Genomic DNA, 15,674 nt, shown 5'->3' with positions numbered 1-15,674 from the left:
CTATTATTCCTAATTATTTCTTGTGTTATCCCTAAGCAAGCCAATCATTGGTGTTTACATGGTAAATATTGTACAATTGTATACTTAACTAGGTTTGTTCAGCTATACAATTGCTGGCTAGTCAGTTGACTTTTTGCCATTAGATGTCACTGCATGTACAGCAAACAGTTTTTAAAAGACTATTCATTTTTTTTAGCCTTCCAGAAAAGTGGGGGATGGAATTCGGAGATGTAGGAGAGAGACTGGTAGTATACTTTGAGATAACTACTTCCTAAATAGGATGTTGGATATTCCTTTACTAAAAGCAACACAGGAGACATAAGATTTTTGACTTAACTCCAACAACCAACAGATGATGCTGTGACCTTAAGCATATATAAATATGTTCAGCAGCTGCTGTGTAACATATTTATAAGTGTTTAGTGACCTGGAGGTTAATCAAAATGAGTTTGGTGATCTCAGCTCAGTTCTTAATGGACTCCACTTCATATTATAGCACTGATGCAGCACAATTTGTCACAGTCGGCAGCCTTTACTCAAAGGAGGCCCACTGTGGAGTGAGAATTAAAGGCCGAAGTAATACCTGATTATTTCTCCCTGAAGAAACTCTCCGTTCCAAGCTATCATAGAGCAGCATAATATGCGGAGGAGCTCTGTACTGCACACTGCACCCAATCTCAGAGTCAAATAACGTTTATTCTTCGAAGATGTCACTCTTCAGAGTTACTGAATTAGCCCGTGTGTGATATGGTCAGTGCTTGATAGGGGCCCTCTGGAGAGTGCGCTGATTTGTGCAAGGGATGGCGCTGAGGGTTTCATTCGATGGGCCCTTTGCAGAGATTGAGGCTGTGTCTGTCTTCTAAGTGCAGTGCTAGATGGTAGGGTGAGAGGGAAAGGTATTGTCCTGCCAAGTGAAACTTTAGAATTAGGTTCTGCCTTTATTAGGGCAGGGTATAGAAGCAATTTTTTTAGACTTTGGTCGTTTTCTTGCTGTCCTTGCCAAAGCTAGTATATGCCTGTTACTTAATTTCCACTCTCAGTCTAAACTGGAAATAGTTTCTTACTTTTCGATTTAAAGCTGTTGTATAGCAGCGTGCTTTCATGGGCTACAATTGAGATTGATGTCCATGGTGGGTAACATGAAATAGGTTGTACCTCAATTTGAGACAATGAACAGCTCCACAGTTTGGAAGATATACATGCTATAGGAAGTAATAGTATTGAAATATTAGTAGGTCAAGACCAATTTCAGCTTGCCTGCAAGGTGCAAATCTGCTGTGTATTTTTAAAGCAAATGAAGAGCATTGGAAAGACAAATACCTGTAGAGAGGTCAGTCTTTCCTGGGATCTTTAAAAGAACCTTTCAAAATCTGTTATTTCTTTTAAGGTATAAAAATGCACTTGCACACTTTCCTCATCTTTGCTGGTATCTTTAGCCGATAATGAAAAGAATCCTGCTTCTCCAGCATAGAAAGAACTTCTCAATTAAATTAATTTATTGAAATATAGCAGGTTTTAGCTAAAAATTTGAGGAGTGCTGGGGAGGGAGGGGAGATATTTTAAGATACAATATTTACATAAGAAAAGCTTGATTGTATGACTGAAATCTTTTAAAGTTGTTGCCGAATGGCCCTGCTCTTCCCTTTTGCCTTCGTAATTTTCCCTTGGAGCATTACACCATTGTGCATTTTAAATCTTTTCCCTCCACTACTCATTGCAAGCTTCATCAGGGAAATGACATTGTGTGGCAGTTGTCTCCTTCATATCAAAAGAAAGCCTTTGCCTCTTTGCATGAGTGAAGAAAAGTTTGCCTTCACAGAGCAAAGGACAAAACTGACTTGGAAAAAGATGCTTTATTTAGATGATACATTCTCTGTTCCTTTGAAGAAATTCACAATGTGTGAAGAAAAAATAGGCCAAATAGTGCTTTAATGGTCTTCTTCCTCTCTCCCTTTCCTGTACCTTCTAAAAAAGAAATTCATTTCTACCAATTGTGTTAAGAATCTACCGTGAACCTGGGGAAGACAAGATGCCATTTAAGTTATTTGAGGTTGTTAGTTTGGGGGTTTGCTTGTTGTGTTTGAATATTGTATAATAATGAAAAGTAGAATTTATACCAAAACTGCATCTTGCTACCAGGAAGTGCAAATTTGCTACTTGTAAGATAAAGTTATGTGATGTTTTCTGTGGGAGGGAAGCAAAAGCTGACAGGTACCAAAGTTATGGAAAGGGGGAGTTGCTTCCTTTTTTTACCTTTTTTATTTGTTTGGAAAAACAGCAGGAAATTCATAGAAAGTACATTGAACCAAACAGGTCTGAGTTCTGTATTTTCCTATATAGGCTATGAATATGCAAGTAAGTATATTTCTGCACTTTTTATATGTATCTCTCTATATATATGATTTTATATGTATAAATATATATATATATATCATCATATGTGCAGTTTTAACTATACCAAGAAAATGTAGATAGTTGTATTGTGGACAAAAAGAATAGAAGGCTATTTTTGGAGCTGGATGAACCCCGTGTTACAGTGAGTTATGCTGTTTACTTGGGTTGGATATTTTCTTCCTTGTGCCACACTTTATCTATACAATTTGCTAAATCAAGTACAAAGTCTGCTTACCTACTCTTAGGTTCTGAAAAGTACGTAAGTATTAGTTTTCAAAAATACTTGGTCTGAAGTATATGGACCTGTAGAATTAGGTAACGGCTTTATTCAGGATGATTTTTCAGACAAACTTAAATCTCAGTTATGAAAGCATTATACAGATACGTGATTAACTTTCAACATAGAAGTAATCCTCCTGAGGTTTCTTGTTTCAACAAAGTTTAGTATGTACATAGCTTTTTGAAAAATTGGACCTAGATGGTACGTTAGCAACACAGATATTTTATACAATGCTGCAGTCACATGTATGGTCATTTTAATGGTATTTGCTAAGTGACTGTGACTTTGGGCTCTAAATCAGTATTGGAAGCAGGAACATCTGTTGTGGTGCAAAAAATCTGTTTTGAAAGAAAAGAGAAAGAAGCAGGAGGTTACCTTTAAATGCTTTCATTGGGAACTGTGTGAACACCACTTTTGGTCATGGATTATGCTCAAACTAAACGCTCACATGCAATTGGTTTGCTCTTTCGAACCCTGGAATTTGAAGTGTTTACAGGAAACAAGGCGTATGTGATAACATCAGATAAAGAAATCTAAAATGGGTTCTATGGCAACCATTTTTCTTTTGGTCATTTCACTGTTTTTTGAGTTACGGCAGGCAAAGATTCCTATTACATGGTCAAAATTTCCATTCACTTTGAAATTCTTACACCAATCCTACATACTTTTTGACTCCTGATTGCATTGCTTTGAACTCATAGGATAAATAATATGAGCTATACTTTCTCTGCTGGTAGGTTGTGACTTTCAAAAACAGTGTATACATTTCTTGAAATTTGTGTTCGGTCTAATTCTGTCTTAGATATACAGTAACTAATTCAACACTAATAGCTCCTCACGTGCCTTTTCCTTAGCTGTTTGCAAACAAGAGGAGATGTACTCTGTGAGAAACCCTAGCGTCTTGGGCGACGTGGTACGTAACGCGACGCTGTGTGTGTGCTTTTTCTTCACATAGGCAAGGCAATTTTCCTGCCATGAATCAGAGCAGCATTATGGGATCCAGCTCCCCCTACACTCAGCCGATGAACAACAGCTCTGGCTTGATGAACCCGCAGGCTCCTCCTTACAGCATGGCCCCTAACATGGTGAACAGTTCAACAGGTAATGGTGGGTAACCTCTCATGAGCGCTCTTCCTCCTCAAGCCTGTTCAAAGGCACCAGCCCCGGGCTGAGGGCAAAGGATAGCCACCTTCATTCGCTTCACCCCTCCTGGGTGGATTGTGGTGGCAATCCAAAACAAAGCTGAGGTATTCACATTTTTTGTGCAGTAAATTTTCATTCACTCATAAATTTTTCATTAAGTCCGTTTGCACAGCATGTAGATGAGTACAGTGTTTTGAACAGTTCCAGCAACACTCGGATCCAGTTTGACTTAGGTGTTGACTAGCAAGTATACATGTATTTGTGTGTGTGACTGCAAGAGAGGGAAGGAGAAACACCTCATCTTTTAAAAGACTGCTGTTGCTTTTCGGTGTCTCACTTATGAAGACTGCAATTTGAAATGTTTAATGTAGTGCTGGTTTAAAGAAAGAGTCACACACCTGCTCTGGCTTCAAGATGCTCTAAGTTGGGCACCTAAAATAATTGCTCTGTTCTGAAAATATAGACCGTATGTACTATATTTCCAAATTCATATATCCATATAGGGTTTCTTCGTTTACTTATTTAAATATCAGTGTGTGAAACTTAATCACAGCTTCCATTTGCGAAAGTATATTTAACATAGCTGTTGAATTTATCTTTCATATTGCAACTTGCAAATTTAGAATTATTTGCAGCTTTGTGTGTGACTTCGTATATAAGGAGGACAGATGGACTGTGATTCTGTGATAATGTACTTTTTAGTCTGTATTCAACTTGAAATCTGAACAATTAACTCCCATCAAGATAATACCTTAGTAAAGATCAATTCTCTGATTGGGGAGGTTTGGGGTGGAGTTTCAGTTACTCTAAAGTGGGTCCTACCAAATACTTACTCAAGTCATGGAGTTTCTGTGCATGCTTTACCGATTATATTAGCACTTTTTGAAATGCTTTTATGATGTTTTTCAGAAAGCTGGATAGGCTGCACTTAGGAGGTTTGATTTAATTTTTTAGTCAATTCTGTTCCTGCTTGATTTGTATATTCCTTTAGCAATACTTTGCTACTAAAATTGTATGTTACTAAGAGCCTGTCTTTCTGTATCTTCTTCTCTGCCCTACTTAGCCTGTTTCTTTTATTCATCCTTTGCCTCTTTACCTGTCTTTGCTTCCTCAACTCTCAATTTGATATGCCCCTGCTTCTCCCAGGTAGAGAGTAGCCGTGGTGAGATTCCAGCATCCAGTGTGTCTAGAGCGTTTCTTTCCTATACATAGGAGATACCAAGACACTTCAGAATGTCTTATTTTTCAAGAATTTCATGTTTGTTTTTCTTTTCTTAAATAGAATGGAAACTGTTAATCAGAATGAAAGTTTTTTTTAAAAAAAAGGTACAAAAACACTTTTCCCAGTGCTGACTTGGAAGCCACTGGTTAGTCCAGACAGCACACTTCCACAGTCTGGATGAAGAGGGAAAAGCTATCAAAAAGACTATTAGATAGTAGCTTGCTTTTCCCCCACCAGAGCTGTCCCAGGTAATAATATGTTTTGTTTCTCTAGTTATGTGTTTTGTCTGGCTTGCTGAAATAAAATTACTTCTGAGCATTGAAACTGCACTATAAATTCTGTTTTGCTATTAGCAGAAGTAATTTTTCCCCCTTTTCCTTTGGCCCCCAGAGCTGCAAAAATAACCAACAGCAAACAGATGGCAGAGTGCCCTGCCTAAGAAGATTTATGTATTCCTAAGGAATAACCAGTTTAAAGGAAGATTCAGAGAGGTTTTTTTGTTCAGATGATTCAGCCATTCGTTATTTCATACAGTGGAAATCTGTTCAATGCAAGGCCATTTATCCTAGCAGTCTTTTGTATGGGGTAGTCATACTCTTTTTATTGTGTTATGCATTCTGAAATATTGGATTTTTAATAATTTAAACATTTATCAGGGTTTTTTGTGCCTGTGCATTTGTGAGGGTTTTTTTTGTTCCGGTTTTATTAATTCAGAGATTACCCAGTGGAAAGTTAAGTATGAGATGAGCTAGAGGAGTTTGGTGCACCTCTTTTCCTCTTTGTGTGAGCACGCGTGCATTGAGATTGCCCCATACTGCGTTACACAGCAGGCCTCCAAGAACGTGCAGAGAGCGCATGGGAACAGGGGAACAAAAAAGGGAAAGTTCAGTGTGAATATACCAGCGGTGAGCACACATGATGGGAAGAAGGCGTTTTTACCCTGTTCTGGCACATCGTGATTCGTCATTCTGCTTGGATCGAAGAAATGAGGGGCTGAGGTTAAGGCAATTGTAAATACGGTACTTAAAATGCTTTTGTCTCGAGCTGGAGGAACGCTCTGGGCTCAGCTCCCGCCCAAGCACTGCATTTGATGAGGTGGAGACCATGCATGTGCCACTTACAGGGCCGAAAATGGCATTTTCTGTGACACAAAGACAATTCAGCTGTCTGGCTTTTGAGCTGTTTTGCCACTAATTTAAAGCTGCGTGTCAGTCAGAAAAAACAGGGTGCAGTCAGCATGTAGGGCCCACAAAAAGAACCTGGTGGTGGAGCAGCCACTGATGGAGGCAAGTGTGAATATGAGTGTGCTCACATGCATTAGCATGGACAATTTGCTTCGGTTAGATGCCAATTGGAAAATAAAGTAAGCAATAGGGAGAAGTTAGTGTGTTGGTTTTCTGGGTTTTTGATGGGGAGCTGTGTTGCCTGGTTTTGGGTAGGGGGATAGATTTTGATTTATTCATTTTGCTCAGATGCAGTTTACATTTTGGTCTGTAAAATAGAAGGACATTGTTGCTGGTGTTGTTTGGAATTGTTTTCACGTGCTTTCAGAGCTTCAGTACAGCCAAGTATAACACTATTTTTGCCACCTGTTTTTCTTAGTATTTTTAAGTCCTTATTACCAGATGATCCTTTTTTCTCCCTTTTGTTATTTAAATTAGTGTCACAGGTTGAAAGAAAAATAATGTTGCAGTTCTGCATCCTGTTCCTTCAGCAGTGACTGGGGATCAAACAACACATCCCTAGCTTCTGCTGACATAGAGCAGTTTGGGAACGCAGACATTATGAGATTAACGCAGATGGATCCTTCTGATGAAGCATCCCATCCATAACAATACCAAAAGCTTCAGGAAAAAGTGCCAGAATCCCTTCATAATTATGGAACAAACTGCCATGCAGAAAGACGTTCGAAACTTCACTATCCTTTTTTTATATGGGAGTTCACATCTTCCATATATTTTTTCAGTGTTTTTTCTGCATTTTTTAACTTCAGGCTTTAAAAAATATAATAAAAGGAAACTTACAATACCAACACCAGTAAAATAATAATTCATGCTGCGATCCTTGTTAATCCTGGTAGAAATTAACTTTAAAAGGCAGTAATGTGGAGTCTGCAGCTCAAAGATTTCCGTATTGTACTTGCATGGAAAGTGACACTAATAACTCTGCTACCTCCAGAGCTGAACAAAACAATAAAAAGGCATTCATCTCCTTACTGCCACGAGGATCCCATCCTGCTCTCGCTGCCTTTACTGCAGAAATGCTAAGCACAGGTTTACTACAGAAACCTTCCACTTTACTGGGGTTTAATATTGCCAACAAATTTTAAAAATCAGCATACCCTAATGGGAACGTGAAGTTCTAGGGAAAGTTACTTGCACTAAAAAAAGTTAAGAGGATGCCATCAAGTTAAAAAATAAAAATGGACACTTATATTTTCATCTACAGTAAATAATTAAATTAGATTATATGTAGGTGGACAAATCTCTGATAGAGAAAGCAACTATATGTAAAGCAATTTTTACAAATTTAAGTTGATTTTCTCCATTTCATGGCTTGGTTACATTTTTATTTTTCTGAAAGATGAAGGATAACTCCATTTCTTTCACTATTTTCTGCTCCCACACCTATCTTTGTATCAGCTTTCATATAATGCACTTTCAGATAAAATTTTTGGAGGACTCTGGCAGTCGGCAACAGTTTACATATCTCATCACCTGTAGTGCAGGGAGGTGAGGGCTGTGATCTGGCGGTTGCGGTGTGAGCAGAAGCCAGGCAAGGTGGCTGGGCCTGGCCACGGGAGCGGGAGAGCCCTGGCCGGTGTGTGCCCAGCTCCCAGCCCTTCCCGCAGCTCTTCCCGGATGCAGCTCCGCATGGCTCCAGTGTGGAGGGCGACGAGGGGCAACCCTTAGTCACCACTTGCTCTCCTGAGGCATAGGATGCCCTCGCAGCCACAGTTGTGCTTGTCCCCGTAGCAGCGTGTTTATCCATGGCAGGATATCAGGCAACGCTGTTGTCCCCATTCTGTTTTTTCTCCCACGAGTATAAAAGTACTGGAGATTGTCTTGCCCACTTTGCATGAGCCACAAATTCACTTTTTTTTTTTTTTTTTTTTTTTAAGGGAGAGTGCTGAGAGAGGAGGGAAAAATGTCTTACAAGGGATGTAATACTCTGTTTTGTAGAGCGCTATTTGTTACTGCTCTAGCAATAAAGGGAAAAACAATGTTTGTGTATTGCCGCTCTTACAGTATTTCATCATCTTCTGGGAGTGGTAGCACAGCCTTTAGCAAAAAAAGAATACTTTGCTGCAGTTTTACTTATGTCAATATATGCCTTTGAGTACATTAAATTCAGCATGGAATAGTTAATTTGGGACCTTGACCCATACTCCCTTTTTCAAATCATTCTAGCTCTTAAATTCTTAAAATAAGCCAGAGGCTAGTGCTTCAAACCTATTCACAGCACACTACAACACTTTTTGAGTCAAGATTTCCCTGTTGTCTTCTGCTCTAAAATGTGTCATCTTTTGGTCTGCACTTCACGCTCAGGATTATTAGTACCTATGTAGAAAGAGACCATGTCTTAATTTAGCAGTTTTGTGACAATAACGTTATTGCACTGCTCAGAAGGGAGTCAAAGCGATGTTCTTGCTGTTCTGCTTTGCTAAAAAATGAAGGGATGTCTGTTTGCAAACCGCAGGAGAGTGTGCTTGCGAGAAGTTTTGAAACAGCGTTTCAGCAGTGGTTGAAAAAGCAGCTGTGGAAGCATCTTAGATAAAAGCTATAGGGAAACTGGACAACCTTACAGTTAACAGTTAACTTCAGAACAAAAAGTGAAACAGAACTTGGGATGCTGTATTAATCTTTTCATAATTGTCTTCAAATCCCAATAGTTGGAGACTGAGTTATATGAGTATACCACAAAATGAGAGTTCAAAAGCCAAAATATATTGATGCTTTTACATTTCTAAAAATGCTGAATACAGTTAAAATGGTTGTAGTAAATTGCAGACTAGAGTTACCTGCCTTTTATATGCCATGTTAACTTAAACGTCTCTGGAAAATAGAATTTATAAAGGAACTCTGATGGAAACAGTATTACCAGGAAAGGGCATGATTATTATATTCTTTATGACAGAAATATGATGTGCCGACTTAGATAACTGTGAAATCAGCAGAGGATTTAGCCATGCAGAATTCTGGTGAAGAGGAGTGATTGATTTTTAACCTTCCTTAGTTCAACCGCTCTAAAATTGCCATTGAGGGGAAGGGTCATTTTTTGTTTGGTTTTAAACTGAAATTTCTTGTTTAGCGCTTTCACAGCATGAAATGTGTTAATTGTTAAAGCAGATTTTGTACAACAATTTCACATCCCAGTTTGAAACAAAACTATGGTAATACCTTTGGGTGTTTTGAACATATGTTTTTTAGAAAATCTCGAAAAGAAAAGTAAATTTTTTTTCTATTGAAACTGTAGAATTCCAAACCAAAAGGTGTCAGGTTGCCACACTGTTTCATAATGGTAACAAGCTGTCCCACCTCCTCAGACAGGAGTGTAAGGGCGATAATGTATACGAATCAAATGCTTGGTAGATGCTGGCTTCCCAGTGCTGCTTGGCTGTTTTGTTGAGGTTTCACACACATACATAAAAATAACAGCATTTTTAGCTGATCCCAATAGATTTTCTCTGCAGCTGCATCACTTGAAAAAGGCTTTTTGTTCCAATTCTTGAAGACTTAAGTATTGCAACTATTTTTTTTTAAAACTCAATTATGATTTATGTGTTGTGATGACTTTAAGGTCTTGATTGGGCTACAAATGTGCTTTGAAAAAACAAGAAAATGTGCCCATGAAAAACACTGGCAGTTCAAAGCTGAATATTGAGCATACAGTTGTAAACTCACATGGCACATGGCTGAGTAGGTTTTTTTGGCAGACCCATAGTCTCAACCTGCAGTGATGCTAAAGATATTAGCAAATTAGCACTGCAAAGCTTGCCAGCGTATTCGCCAGAGTCCTGCTCATGCTCTCACTGCTGTAATTAAAACTAATTATTTTCTAAAACATAGTAATACATGAATATGTGCAATAATCATTTTGTAGTGGGCAATCTGTGAAGTATCTTTAAAGCTTTTTTCCCCCTCCTCTCTTTGGCTTGTTATGCAGTGTGCCTACTGCCTAGTGTGAGCCAGCCTTGTGATTTAGGAGAAAGGCAAACTAGTTCAGTAATGATCAGGTTTATATATATTTTTTTAACCAAGAGACTTTGCTAATTCTAAAAAATTTGAAAGCTTTGGATTTTTTTCTTTTTGCCTTGTAGGTTATTCTGTCCTTTGGTGTTTTTCTTATCTCAGATCTTTCTTTGAAAGAAGGGCATGCAGGGGAGAAAAAGAGGCAGACGAAGGGAAGAGAATCCAGTCTTTTTTAAATGCTGTGCACATAGTTTTCTGCAGGAAAAAAATCACCCAGTGTCTTGCTGTTGTTCTTTGGCTATTTGCATTGATTCAGTGACATAGCACCTCCTAGGATCTGCTCTGCCGGGTATTTTCTGTGTATTTACCTGAATGTTTCTTCTTGCATCCTTTTAGAAATCGAGGAACCCAGCAGCTCTGCAGCAATAACACTATACTTAGCACTTGCATTTTCAAATAAAAAAAACCCTTAAACTCCTCGCACCCCTGGGAAGCGACTGTGGGCCATTATCTGAGAAAGACATTTGCGCGTTCGTTATAGTCCCACCTCATTTCGGCAGGAGGGGGAAGGGTTGCATGCCGTTTGCCGGTGGAGCGGCATTTACGGCTTGTAGCTCTGTGGGGAGGGTTCCCAGTAGCTGAGGAATTCATCCTGGAGATGGCAGAGGCCGTGGCTGATCTGCTGGACATCAGCTTCCATGCAGAAGCGTAACTGGGAATTTCAGCCTTTTTCTCAAATTCAGAAGTGCTGGCAAAAGCCGCATGGTTTTGACTTACGTTAGTCTCTTACTAAGGGGAAAGCCCAGTAGTCACTAAAATAGGCTGTTGTCCTCTTACAAGATAATGGCCATATCTGCAGACAGTTGAAAACCCCTCAGAAGCATGGAAAATGTATTTTACTTGGTAAAAATTCGTTGCTGTTGCTGTTGTTGTTGTTGTTGTTGTTGTTGTTGTTGTTGTTGTTGTTGTTGTTGTTGTTGTTGTTGTTGTGTGGTGCTTGTGTTCTTCCTCTTTGGTTCTCCTTTACCACCTCACTTCAGCTGCAGAGGTTTGCAGGTTTGCAGCACTAGCGTAGAAGGTCAGAGGTGGGGGAACCTGCGCTTCACGTGTCGGCAGCGCCCTGCCGCGGGAAGCGTTTTTTCCAGCAAAGCCAACCATAGTCATGCTTAACTGTTTCTCCTGTTTTCTATTAGCACCTATGGGTCTTGCAGATATGATGACACCCGGTGAGTCCAAACTCCCCCTTCCTCTCAAAGCAGACGGCAAAGACGAAGGTGCCCCGCAGCCCGAGAGCAAGGCAAAGGTATTTACCTCCTCCGCACGTGGTGTTGGTTCGGCCGCAGAAGTCTGCTGTGTTGTCCTCCATCTTCTGGTTTTGGCCTACCCACTTCTGTTCTTTCCTGCATGCCTTTCCATTCACGTGCAATCTATTTGTTTGTTTCTTTTCTTTTCTTTTATTTTATTTTATTTTATTTTTCCTTCATTGTGTGGATCTGAAAGTTACTAGTTCTTACGGCATTTTAACTTGCGGGGGCAAAGCGACCCAAGCCAAAAGTTGCGTGGGGATTCGGCTGTGCCAGGTGGGTGGGGAAGAAGGGTCTTGCCTGGTTTCGATCCTTGCAGCCATTTTTCTCTGCCTTCAGTTATAGCTTCCTGTTTTGGCCGCCTCAGCAGCAGCAACATACTTTGATATTTTGCTTTCCTGCCTTATTTGATTAAAATAAGGTGAACGGCTTGTTTTTTTTCTTTCTTTCATAAGGGGAAACCCATGCTTAGCATTCCATGTGAGCTTGAAATAAGCATGGTGGCTTAGTGACTTTAGCCAAGCATCCAGCAAACTTTCCAAATTATACTAATTAACAATGTTGTTTTAATACCTTTTATATATATATAAATATATTTATATATGTGTGTGTTTTCTGTATGTGTCTCTCTGTTTATATATATTTTATATATAAAAAATTGGTCAGTCTGTTAAACTGGATGTATTTTTTTTGTTTTTAATAAAGTTTGCCCTGCCTTTGTCATATTATTTTTTTTTATTCCTCTACCACAGGATAGCTACAGCTCTCAGGGTATTTCTCAGCCCCCAACCCCAGGCAACCTGCCAGTCCCTTCCCCAATGTCCCCAAGCTCTGCTAGCATCTCCTCATTTCATGGAGATGAAAGTGATAGCATTAGCAGCCCAGGCTGGCCAAAGACTCCATCAAGCCCTGTAAGTGGCTCTGGTTTTTTTGGTTTTTGTTTATTTTTTTGTAATTAATTATATTTTAATGCTTGCTTGTTTGTTTTGTAAATTCCTTTTCTTCATTATTTATCCACTAAACAGTTTTCTTTCTTTATAACACTTGGGTACAAATTCTGCTCTTGGACACATGACTGTAAGTTCCACTGCCTGGCTTCAGTGGGGCCTGAGCATGCTCAGCCAAGGGCAAAATTTGTCCCAATAGTAATTTGAAATAAGAAAGAGTAAAATTGCGTGCATCATGCAAGTGTGCTGTCTGGTAATACAGCAGTTGTTGTGAAGAAAACATCCTTCCTGTAATGCATCAGCTTCCAAGCATGCCGACTGTGTTGTTAAGGACGATTCCATTGCTGTTCCTGGGCCCAAACTCCTTCACACAACTGACTTCACTCTGTTTGCTGCACTTGTCTGTGCTAGTGCTGCGTAGAAAAAAACAAAACAAAACAAAACAAGTAATCTTCTCCCCTGCTGAAACTCAGATCTGTCGAAGTTTGAATTATAGGCTCAGCACCACAAAAAAAGGTCACATACATTTTTGAAACATTTTTAATTTTGAATTGTGTATTTGGAAATACAATTATTAGGGGGCACAGTGAAATAACCCAAACTGTGGGTGAAAAAACATTGTTGTATTTACATTTTTAGAAAACTGCTTTTTTAGATGAATAATGTTTAGTCTGTCTGGTGCAGGTTATAAAGAAAAATCTGTGTGATATGCATGGAGCTAAAATAAATGTTTTCGTATATGTATATATATATATACACACATACACATACACAGAAAATCTATATTCATATGTGTGTATATATATATATATATAAAAGAGAATGCAAACATAACCATATATGGCCTATGGGGAGCAAATGTCCACTTGATCATTTTTGCTTTGTTTTTTTGAATTAGGAAAATATATGTTGTTCCTCTTTTTTTCTTTTTAATAAAAATAATAATGATCATAATTTCTCTTTAGCAAAATACTGCAATATATAAAGGTTTTTTCCAATGTTAATATGCAGTTAACATAGGAACAATTCTTGGATAATAACTTAATTTCCACAAGGTGATACATTGAGGAGTATATCGCAAGGGAAACAGAGGAAGGCCATTTGGAGAGCAAAAAGGTCTACTCATCCAAAAATCAGATGTCTAGTGAATCCCCCAAGCAGAGGGGCAGCATGGCATGAAATGCACCACCTTAATTTTGATGTTCATTTGGCAGCGACTTTGAGTCTCAGAAGGCAGCTGGTGTTACTAGTCCCCACAAAGTCCCATCTTCTTTTTCTTAAACAGTATTTCAGAAAGAGTGGCACCAAAAGATGTGTTTGTTTTCTTTTTAGTAATGTTTTGGGTATTGTTTCTTTGAGAGGTTTCCTGGAGGAAAGCAAGAGAGCTATTGCGTAGGCTGTCTAAACACATCCAGTTCTTCTGAAAGGGGCTACCAAGTGGTCATGCATTCCTGAGCTCATTGTATGAATTGCTTAACATATCCGAGAGCCATCATGAACTTCTGTGGAGTTTTTTGTCCATTTAAATGCGACAAAATACAGTGTTGGAATATATAATGGGGAAAGTTTGTGCTTTCATTTGTAGATCTCTTCTGAATGCCTTTCTCTTCAAATGCTGTTGCATCTTTGGCTTCAGTTAGCCAGTCTCAGTACACAGATATGAGTAGATACCGCGCTTTAAAATGATAGAAGGATAAGTGCTGTAAATTAGCTGATCTCTTTTTACCTGTGAAGGCCAGCATATTGGATAACTTCATTGACTTCAACAGCTGTCTGAAATAGACTGGAACGATTGATTGCTGGCATTTGGTTATGCTTGAAAAAAGCCTGAATTTGTTCAATCCTGCTTCATGTGCTACAACTTCTGCTCTCTAGCAGTGGATAAAAGCAAGGATGAGTGGTCTGTCATTCACTTCACAGTATCCTTGGGATCCTAAGTGGATCCTCTTTCAGTGTTTTCTATACGGAAGTGAAACAGGAGAAAATGTACAGAAGGAATTGTTGAATGTTATGTTTTGAGGGCTCTGTAGGGGTATAGGTAAAAGGATGCTGCTTTGCTGTGCTAATTTTGTGGATAATGTCGATCCCTGGCAGAGGAAAGATGGCTTTAAATTAATTAAAAGAGGATATGAAAGTGTGGGGGCGCACTGCACAGGGTCACTGCAACATGAATAGCACAGTAGGTTATGATAACCCCATAAAGTGCTGTTCATTGTCCATATGTGTACATGGACATTACACTAGAGGCAGCTGAGTAGTACTCTATAACAACAGTGCTAGCTATGAGGGGTCTGCAGAGTCCTTCAGGAAAAAAATCTTGACGGAGCATTTTCTCCTGCAAAAGTTTATGTCAGATTGGACTTGGGCCACTTTTTTGTTGCCTGTATGTGCACACCTTGTTCTGTAGTGAAATAGGTCAGTATAGTAAGTGTAATATTGGCAAATTCTTTATTAAAGTGGGAGAGGTGAATATTAGATAGTTCTATAAAAACAGATTATCTACAGAAATGCAGAGAAACAACTGCCTTCTACTTTAAAGCAGAATTTCCTACAGAAAATTTTGTTGTTCTGAAGGATTCTGTAAACTTACCATATAAGAGTCTGCATATAATACAATTCTAATAGATGGTAGGTGTACTAAAAGTAATGCATGGGGTTAAACAAATTTAGTACGGAAATTAGCTTCAGTTTCCTTGTACTATTTTTTTTTAATTGCCCATTTAAATATGGCTGGTCATATCTGTAGAGGAGTGCTGGGGACTGAGGGTAGAGTAAGCTACAGATAAATTAGTAAAGGTATGTGCAACAGGCTTGCACCAGCACGCTCTTGCCACTAAAATTATCAAGAAAACTTACAGAAGAAAAACTCATGTTATGCATTCTTCCAGCATTGCCTGGCATGTACTTGTTTATAACAGTCTGTTAATGGGATCTTCTTGTAATAAACCCTTATTTTCTAGGGTTAATATTTACGTATAAGTAAATTTAGGCTTCCAGCTGAATCTGCCCATAAGGAACTAAAATTTGTGTGTAGACTGGCTTGCACACATCTGTCATTTTTATGTGTTTAAGTTTATAAAAATACAGAAGAGAAAAAGATCTTTACTCTTGAGAAATAGCATTTTTCCCTCCAGTGCATTCTTCTAAAGTTAACATTTCATTTTAGAAGAAAATTGCACCCATTTTACAAAG

The 15,674-nt window shown here is 38.8% G+C and overlaps 1 protein-coding gene across 13 annotated transcripts in view; it reads left to right on the top strand.

Annotated features, from left to right (window-relative positions):
* The window catches only part of ARID1B (AT-rich interaction domain 1B), a 341,753-nt gene that overhangs the window by 293,082 nt on the left and 32,997 nt on the right, over nucleotides 1-15,674 (top strand). For 5 of the 13 annotated variants that reach the window (XM_064509106.1, XM_064509110.1, XM_064509109.1 and 2 more), the window contains 3 exons: nucleotides 3,630-3,781; nucleotides 11,425-11,534; nucleotides 12,288-12,446. In XM_064509106.1, coding sequence (XP_064365176.1) covers nucleotides 3,630-3,781; nucleotides 11,425-11,534; nucleotides 12,288-12,446 — 421 coding nt within the window. The remainder of the gene's footprint in view (nucleotides 1-3,629; nucleotides 3,782-11,424; nucleotides 11,535-12,287; nucleotides 12,447-15,674) is intronic. The other 8 variants (XM_064509108.1, XM_064509113.1, XM_064509116.1 and 5 more) reach the window with 3 other exon arrangements.

The sequence above is a fragment of the Dromaius novaehollandiae genome, chromosome 3 (genome assembly GCF_036370855.1).
Source record: "Dromaius novaehollandiae isolate bDroNov1 chromosome 3, bDroNov1.hap1, whole genome shotgun sequence".
Classification (NCBI taxonomy): domain Eukaryota; kingdom Metazoa; phylum Chordata; class Aves; order Casuariiformes; family Dromaiidae; genus Dromaius; species Dromaius novaehollandiae.
The sequence above is the reverse complement of the archived record's forward strand: the minus strand, read 5'-3'. Positions and strand labels throughout refer to the sequence as shown.